Consider the following 9,797-nt stretch of genomic DNA (forward strand, 5'->3'; position numbering starts at 1 on the left):
AATAAACTGATCAATATAGAAAAAAAAAGATTGGAAATGTATGTAAAAAAAAAAAGGTTTCTTCAAATTAATTAATAGACTAAAAATGTTTGACTTAACTGTGAAATGGTATTTTATTTCCTTTAACATGCCAATTCTTGCATCCAAATGCAACACAATACATCACCATTTCTCGGTCGTATTTTTATTCAATTCTATGCATTTTACGACAAATACATCACAATATTTAAGAGAAAAGGTTGTGATCTAATACTGATAGCCCTAATACTCATTCAAATCCATTTTTCAACTTTAAAAATGAATAATCTTACTCAAGAGCTGCAACAACCTGCTTTAATGTATGAGTATGAGAGAGAAGGGAACCCCACACGGTAGGCCTGTCTCACTCACTCCGCCTTACACACTTTTGGCTGTAGCTTAGCATTGGACAGCCCGTTCCAGTTAGTATACAGTTCACTGTTGGTATGTAATAATCTTGGGTTGCCCCCTCAATGGCGGATTTCAATTCCAGGTACGACACTAGCGCTGTATGTGAGTCTATGCATCTTTAAGGTCTTTGGTAGCTACACTAGCGAAGTGGCATCATAGCGGACTTCGCTCTTCTCTATATCAATGGGTTTATCTATATAAGAAGATAAGGGCACATAAGGGAACCACTCAGTGTTGAACGCCTGCTGATGCTGTACCATGCAGTATTTGCCAGCCACATTCAGTATGGCATCTTGATTTGGGGACATTAGGCGCATGTGAAGGTCATACTCTTGCTCCAGAAAAAGGTACTTTGTAAAATGGCGTTTAGTGAATATTATGCATAGGTACAACCAGACCGTATTCAAAAGTTTAGGCATTAATACAGTGCATGGCTTGTACTATTAGCATTGCTCCTACACATCAGGATAAAACATCTGCACTTTTACTAGAAGAGAGGCAGTACATTAACAAGAAACTCGAGGGGGTGTTGACCTGGATGTGCCGCACTGTCGCCTGTCAACACAGTTTTCCAGTGTTGGCGGTGCGAATGTTATGGCATAGGGGCCATGGCCCCCCCAGAGCCCAGAAAATATTATATTTCAAAGGTAGAAAATGAAAGTACTAGTAGACCTCACTATAAAAATTCGACTATTTTATGAGATCCTATGACAGTGGCCAACAATTGAGAAAGAATACCACCGTTTTATAGGAGTGTTTACTGGTTTACAATGATGACAATGCGTACAGCAGCTCTGTAGGTGAGCTTTCAATATTTCAAGTATATCTACTTCAAGTTAACATTCATGTCGTAGAATGTATCTAAAACTTTTTGAGAGAGTCTGTAGGGTGTGAACAAACATACAGCTCCATACATTTCGATACTCGATATACTACACATGAATCGATATCGATGTTTGATTTCTAGTTTTTTAGGTTAGCCTTGTTTGTTTTGCTTTGCTATACAAGAAGCCAGATTTCTAGGTTATTTGCTGGAAGTGAGTGTATATAAAATTAATATCACTTTATATAAATCTATTTTAATACCGTAGATGTTTTTTGGTGCTGAAAACTCTTATGATACGTCAACATGTTCATCAAACAACTTATTGACGGTGACGTCAAAACTAAGTTTGTTCTCATAAAAGGTACTGTAGGTTTAATATTATTAATTTTTAAAAGGAATTCTAGTGGCCTTTCTTCCCCATAAACAATGATAGTTCATTGACATTTCATTCAATATGCAACTTTCAAACATTCTGATTCCATAGAGCTTTGTACAAGACGGTGTAGATTGCATTCTATAGAATATCAATAAGGTCAGAACATAGTGGAGCGGCAAAGAATGAGAGTATTAAAAATAAATTCATGTATTTGAATGAATCAAAGCTTTCCGCTCCACTATGTTTTGACTCCTTTTATACCTTTGAATAAGGTATGTTCAGACCATCCTATTTTACTATGCAGAGCAAAAGAGCAGTATCTGAACGTCCGCAGAGTTTGTGTTCACACTAAAACTGTGAGCCGACAGAGCTATTTTCGCGCGGTTCTCAGTTGCACTCTGATTCCAAAATTTTTAATTATTAAAAATATTTTTTTATTTATTTAATATCATTTATTTTTCATTTTTTTAGCAAACGCGAGCCAATTATTTATTTCAAGGCGCTGAATCCGAGTCTGAAATTAGAATTTTTCTATTTCCATTTTTACGTGATTTAGGATTTTAATAAGAGATCTTTATCAAAAACATCCGCTTGTATGCCTGGAGAAAATCGCTTCCAAACCAATTCGAAAACATCTGCATGCAAGCAGAGTTTTCTTGGAACGTCGGCTGGCAGATACACAGATGTTGGTGTGAACACCAGCATTGCTTAAGCCGGTGACAAATCTTTTTAAATCCATTCATCCACAGACTTTGCAGAGCTGCAGATTTTGGTTTGAACATTAGGCTGTAGTAGTATGTTGCTTTTTTGCATAGTAATCTGCTCCATGATTTCATTATACAATTAGTGATTTGCCAAGTGTTCCAGCAAGTCGCGGAGCATTAGCGCTCATTACGCTAGGGTCACCAGTTAGCCACTGGATTTTGGCGGTTTGTGTTCAGATTTTGGCGGCCGGACACCAAATTTTGCAGCTGATGCTGTCTTACTTGGGCCACCAGTCTAGCCACCAATCCTGTTGTTCCAACGTTATAATCTATGTTTGTGTTTCATAAAAACATTTAATATCATGTTATGAATTAACTTTTACTGCTCATTGAGAAAACAACCTTTCTCCATAAAAGTCACTTTGATCTACCATATTAGCATTGTAATTATAATATCAGGGTATTTATAGATGAATATCAGAGTGATTTTTCGTAATATTTGTTGGATAATATTTGGGACACAACTGTCATGCAGTGTTTCAATCCCTCTCCGATCCAATCACGAATGACAACGGTTTAAAGTGGGGCATGTCTCACATGTCACTACACATCTACACCATAGAAATATCGGACAAGTAAGTAGGCCTAAGTAAGTGGTACATGAGTAGTATCGCAAAGCTGCTTGGCAGATGTAATATTCTTATGTTATTCTTTCAATGTTTCAGATGATTTTTCGAGTCGAAGCAGCCTGATTATCAGCAAGCTGATTGAAAAATATTTACAGAGGAGTCGAGAAATTCATGTATTTTGCTTTGAAAGCTCTCCCAATTACTTGAGGAGCTTATTTTCTATCAAGAGTCATGATAGAGTTCATTTTCATGACGTTTTCTCAGAATGTGGAGGTTGGCTAGGTGATGAAACAGGTAAATTCCTTTAAATATTATTATTCCTTTGTTCTTCAATGTTGTTTTCCATCACTAACTGCTTATTATTAAATCACTTTCTGTTATTAAAAAGATAAATTCTTTTGTGACATAGAATTAGTCTCTGTGGCGTCTAAATCATGCAATTATTTTTGGCCTTTCAATAGAACAATTTTTTTTAATATCCAATTTGTCTTGCATTTTGCTATTTCTCTAAATGTGATATTAAAGGCAAACGCACACATCAACAGACTGACATATACAGACAGACGGATGAAAAATCCCTCCCCAGGTGTTGCAACCAGATCCCACCCGAATGCTGCAACGACCACAGACTTCCGTCTGTCTTCTCATGCCTGCTCACTTCTGCATGCAGACGTTTGATGTTTCCTTCGTCTGCCTGTTGCTATGTGCGTATGTTCTTCCATCATAAAATGATATTTTTGAGTAAAATTTCTCTTTTCTTACTGTTTCAGATTTAAAAACTAAAACCCAGTTCACAAGTCTAAAGCAGTCATGTATGAAAGTGTCCAGCAAAGAAAGTGCTGCAGGTTCATTGATAATAATAGACTCGTTATCTTACTTTTTGATGACTGAACCACTCCAGCGAGTTTCTTGGAATCTTCAAAATCTACTCACAAGCTGTTTTTTTAAAGGTTTGATGTTTATAAATTTCCTTGCCACTTCTTCTTTCTATGGGAAAAAGTAATATTCTTCTTAATCGTCCAGTAAATAGAGTTTCCATCCAAGGCTCAACAAAACTTGATTCCTAGAACGCCAATTACAACTTATCTTGCAAAGGAGTTGGATCCAACAAGACTGATTGGCGCAGTCGGATCGGATCTAAGACTGATTGGATCCAACAAGACTGACTGGCGCAACAAGACTGATTCACAGAAGCCACACAACATCTTTCTCCTGAACCTGATATATATGTATAGGAGTTCCTTAATAGACTGAATAAGCACAGTATGTGGTTCAGTGTGAATTGTATCAACTACTTACCTACTTCATAATAAAAAAATTATGAACTAGCATACTTAAGAGTATTAATAGACAAATTTTCACGAGCCCAGCAATAATTAACAAGGGATTTGAATTATCACTTTTATAATTTTATTTCAAACCTATATTTTTGTTATACCTGTTTTCATTTATTGTAAATTGTGTTATACTTTGTTTTTTGTGTAATGTGAGTAAAAGATTATTCGCACACAAGCACAAACTTCATGTTATTGTTGGCTCTACTGTCAATTAAAATACCATAGTTTAGTCAGGACTAAATATACCGGACCTGCGCCTACAAAAAAAAAAATGCCGCCGTAGGTGGTGGCCGGCATTGCTATTTTAAACGGGAACTAGACGAACTGAGATTTCGACAAACTGAGACGCTCTCTAACAGCTGATTTTTCTCAGTAGGAATTCCCATAAGACCACGAACTACGGCGGCCATTTTTCTACTAGGCTCAGGTTGGGTAGTATATTGCAGGAGGTCCTGGTATAGGCCTAGTGATGGTTTTTCATATTTTTATTTGGTACTTAGTTTACATATATTGAATTATAATTTTGTTTTCATACTAAATGTATAACTCACTTAAAATAGAAGTGAGCCTTTCCTCGTTGTATTGTATTTCATGCATTGAATTCCTGTGATAAAACAGAAACTTGACTATGTACTAACTTATACAAAATCTAACTCCTATTTTGATCTGAATGTACACAAAGATATTTAAATGAAGTTCGATTCGCATTTTTCAGATCAAATCAAGTAAAATTTTTCAAAATGCTGTTCCTCTTAATAACTGATAATTAATAGTACTGATACTAATACTTATTATGTTGGCATTCCAGATGAAACTACTACCTTACCAATTGCCAACCCCAGTCTTCTTGTTGGTTTATCATTTAGAGGAACGCTCGAGGATCAAGGCCGTAAGGAAAGTTGGATAGAGTCCAACGCGGATGCAGTCATCAATGTTATGCAAAATACTAAGGATTTATTTGTGAAAATTGAACACAAGAAAGGCAATGGAGGACTGACGGTCAAGGTATGGGCGATAAAATTATCTTTCGCAAGAAAATTGTATAGGCCAATATTTAAAGCAAGTATTCATTAGTTTTTCAGCAGAAGTGTACTTCAGTGATAAATTATGCCGCCAAATTTGCCGCAACTGGGTCAATGATCTATATTGAGATTCACGTTATAAATTCAGTGAAGATTCTAGGACTGAATAGTTGCCAGTTTTTTCTACTGTCTTCTATAGTAGATAGCTGTGATTCAAGTCATTCTCGTATATTTGATATAATATTAATTATTGTTGTTCCTTTTCACTTTCCTTGTCCTATTACCATAGGTAAGGAAAGTATTGCTTTCCAAAAAAAATTAAGGTACCCTAATTCCAAGTTTTCTATACGTTTCAAGGTCCCCTGAGTCCAAAAACATGATTTTTATATAATATTATGGTAATTCATTATTATATTTATACATAGGCTGCAATCAATTTGGCAACGGTGCGGAGCTAGGAAAGGATGGAGCTATCTTGTCAAATGACTGACAAGGTTAGCAAACCAATTTTAATCAGGAGTTGACTGTATCTCACTATACTGTATGTAGCAATCGACTCCAAGAGCAAATTCAAGTTCTTTCAAAAAGCCATTTGAAGATATCTCAAAAGCTGTTTAAAAAGCAAACAATTTGGCAACGATGTGGAGCTAGGAAAGGTCAAAATGAACTTGAAGTCAAATGACTGACAAGATTAGTAAACCAATGTTAATCAGGAGCTGACTTTATCTCACTATACTGTATGTAGCAATCAACTCCAAGAGCAAATGTTTACGTTCTTCCAAAAAGCCGTTTGAAGATGTCTCAAAAGCTGTTTAAAAATAACATTACTATCAGTTTTTACTCTTTGCACATTGTTGTTCATTTTTGTTTTTCATGGTACTATGGAAAAACTAATTATGATTCTATGTAGTAAACTGAAAAAATAAGACAAACATGTATTAACGCAGCAATTGATCCTCAGAATTACATTTAAAATTAAATAAAGTGCTAATTATTAATGGCTTATTAAGAGTAGTTTTATGATATACTAATGGTTTTTATAAATTAGTATGAGAATTATCTTCCATTTTTCCAGAAACCACCAAGTTATCATTTTTTCTAGATCACATTACGATTTGTCCGACGAATCCATAAATTTACAACTAGATGAAAAACTTCCATGAGTCGTTTTTTAATTGTTTTTTTTATCAACGGGTTTTTAATAATTGATTTTTGTTAATGTCGGGAAGTGCTCAAGAGAAGCTCATTCATTATTCTCTCCGTTGAACACTAATAGACTGGAAACCTTGAAAGTATTTAAAAATACATTGATCATAGATTCCTTCGGCCAGTTTTTGTTTGATTCCATTTCATTCTGTTCTCTGTATTCTATTCTTTCTGAATCACATCCCAAAATACTTATATTTTCTCACTCATATTTATATTGTGAATAATTATGTCATCTCGTCTTTTACAGTTTGAGAAAGTGTGGGCTGGGGAAAATGGTATCCTAAGGAATGAAGAGTGCGCGGAGAATGCATCAACTAGTCAAAAACATTCCAACGAATCCGAAAATTTACCTGACAATTTGACCACATTCAAGCTTGATCTGCGGGAAGAGGAGAAGCTGGCTCGAAGTCAACTCAAACTTCCGTTTCTCAAGTAAGTTTAGAATGCTTTTCAAATAAGATCTTGATGAACCAATAAAATATTTTCAGCAATCTTCCTATATAGGAATTCTAAAATCTGTCTCTTTCACATAAGAAGTTTTGTCAAATGTCACATAGTAAAGCTATGCAATCAAATTTCCATAATATTAAAAACAAGTTTTATCAAATTTCCATAATAATAAAAATAAATTTATGAAAGAGTTTTCTATGTAAATAGCAGAAGAGCATCAAATAGTTGCCAACATCTAATAATAAAATTGAATGTAGTGGCTCCAAAATGAATTTGTTGTACTTGATGGATCTGTAGATTCAACCATCCTTAATAAAGTCTGGTAGATGCCAATGATATTTTATTCGAATTATACTTTTAAGAGCACATTTCTTTCTTGCACAAATACAACCCTTGCTTATTCGAAAATGATTCTCTCGTTGATTATTGAATAACCATTGCTATTCCATGCATTATTGTCTTATTGATGTATCGTAGGATATACATGGGTGTAGCTAATTATTCATTTTCTGTGGATACAATTACAAATCATTTAATATGATCGGGAAAGAACAACAGGCATGGCCCAAAATTAATATTATCTGTATTTTATATTATTGCATAGTTGGTAGCCGGGCGTTAGCTCATCTTTAACTCATGCACAATATTTGTGACACCATTGCTAATATTGTTTGATAGATTTTGAACAAACTTGGAAAATCAACTTGGACGATGAAGGTCGCTATGTTTCAAGGCTGCATGAAAAATAAGTTCGTTTTTTGGCGTACCTTCTATAATTTGGTGAATAAAAACTAAGTTGATGTTACACAATCACATCGAAAATGATATGTACTGACCACTAAGAAACTAATGAATATTTTGTTTGTTAACAAAATGAGAAGTGGGTATTTTTTAAATAATAAATAATTTTTGAAATGAAATGAATTATTCTTCCTGTTCCTGACATATATTTTACCTTTCACCATAAATTTTCGAAGTGGAATTCATTTTTGTTATTCTGTGTTGCCTGCCTCTGTTGAACTATCTTAAATTTCCCAGGAAAATTTCTCATTTTCAACCAATTGAAATATTTCTTTAGGTAATTATTATTAAACGAAAATCCAAATTAAATGCTGTAATTCTATAGTTGTAATATAGTAATGCTGCAATTTTTGAATAGTAGCGCTCATCGAATATCCATCTATAGTGAGGTCCACGTTATAATGACAGTATTTGGTCAACTTTGGTTTTGCTATCCTTGTCTATCATTCGACAAAGCCGGTGGTACTATCCTTTTCTAGGTCCACAACGATGCCAATTATGTTTTTGACAGTGTAGAAATATAATTAATTAATGCAGAGAATCGGCATCGCTATTCTTCTATCTTTATCCACTGCCATTATAACGTGGACCTCACTATAGCTGTTTACCCTGTTGTCAATATTTGCAGTAGCAGTAGTCTTCGGGGTGAATTACAGCATTCAATTTGGATTTTCGTTCAATAATAATAATTATTAATTCATTAGCATTTGAATAATTGCAATATGTCAGTAATTTCCATCTGTAGTTTATTTAGGTTTCTACAATTTAAACCTGCTCATATATAGGAACCATTGTTTTTACGCAATTGGCTTGATTTTAATGTCACACGGCTTGTAATTTATTATTTTTGTTAGTAAGTAATGAATATGAATTTCTATAGTAGCTTCATATTTTTCAGGGACGAAGAAGAGAAACAGCCGCAGAAACAGACTGGTATGATATATTATACTGCTGATGATAATGACGATGATGAAGAAGACCCAGATGATGATTTGGAAATTTGAATAAAGAATCAGAATGCGGGGTCTATTGGCGGCTAATGGTGGGTTTTCGTTTGTGCGTAAACTGCTGACGTGGACCACGACAAGCATTGTTGTCGGGTGACATTTATATTTTCCAAATTTCAAATGTAGGTACTAAAAAAAAGTTTGTCAAATAACTTTTGACTTTGTTAAATAAACACGTTTTGAATAATATCAACACATCACCATTTTAAAGTAAAAACCTAACCTCCCCCTTTAAAGAACAACTAAACAGAACCTTTTAGGTTATTGGACAAATTGATATCCAGCCGATCCTAGATCCTCCCCTTGTCGTGGTCGAAGACGGCATTTACGCACAAACAAAACGCACCTTCACTTGTAAAGATTGTTACAAGACTGTGAATAAATATAACTTTGTAAGTTTCATTATTTGACCACTTATTTTTCCATGTATCACCTGAATAAAATTATTGGATATGGACGTTGAAGAAACGTGTTCCATGAAACGCCAAATTCGAAACTGATAGATAAGATTAAAGGCCGGGACACATAAAGGCGCGGGCGCACTGAGCCCGCGCCGACGTACGGCCGAGCTAAGCCCGTGACTCGGTGATGGTGTGACACGGTGATGGTGTTAGGAGAACACAAGTGCGACAGCCGAGCGGCAGCAGTGTCTCAGTTCTGTAATTCAAATTCAAATATTTTTTACTCCAAGTATTTACAGTGTAAAACTCAATATTACGGAATTCCTCCACAAAGCCTAATCGTCTGCGTGAGGAGGAGAGATCCATAGACAACACAAGTAGTCATAACATAAAATAATTATAATATAAAAGATAAGCTTCAGAATAGAATAATGATAATAATGGATCAAATACAAATTCAAATAATGGTAAAATAAGAAATAATACTTAATTAAGAAATAATAAATAAATAGAAAAACACAGTGCTACTGTGGTCTGATTTCTGAATGTGTTGAACTATTATAAATAATATTTATAACACTATTAAAATCTTGTTACATCTGATTT

The 9,797-nt window shown here is 34.6% G+C and overlaps 1 protein-coding gene across 1 annotated transcript; it reads left to right on the plus strand.

Moving 5' to 3' along the window:
- The first annotated feature begins 1,353 nt into the window (after positions 1 to 1,353).
- Positions 1,354 to 9,200, plus strand: LOC111053701 (elongator complex protein 5). Its single transcript, XM_039431807.1, has 6 exons — positions 1,354 to 1,616; positions 3,061 to 3,258; positions 3,735 to 3,914; positions 5,110 to 5,306; positions 6,780 to 6,964; positions 8,682 to 9,200. Exons 1-6 carry the CDS (start codon positions 1,559 to 1,561, stop codon positions 8,785 to 8,787), a joined length of 924 nt encoding a protein of 307 aa, XP_039287741.1. The 5' UTR covers positions 1,354 to 1,558; the 3' UTR covers positions 8,788 to 9,200.
- The last annotated feature ends 597 nt before the right edge of the window (positions 9,201 to 9,797 follow it).

This window comes from Nilaparvata lugens, chromosome 1 (genome assembly GCF_014356525.2).
Source record: "Nilaparvata lugens isolate BPH chromosome 1, ASM1435652v1, whole genome shotgun sequence".
NCBI classification, from domain to species: domain Eukaryota; kingdom Metazoa; phylum Arthropoda; class Insecta; order Hemiptera; family Delphacidae; genus Nilaparvata; species Nilaparvata lugens.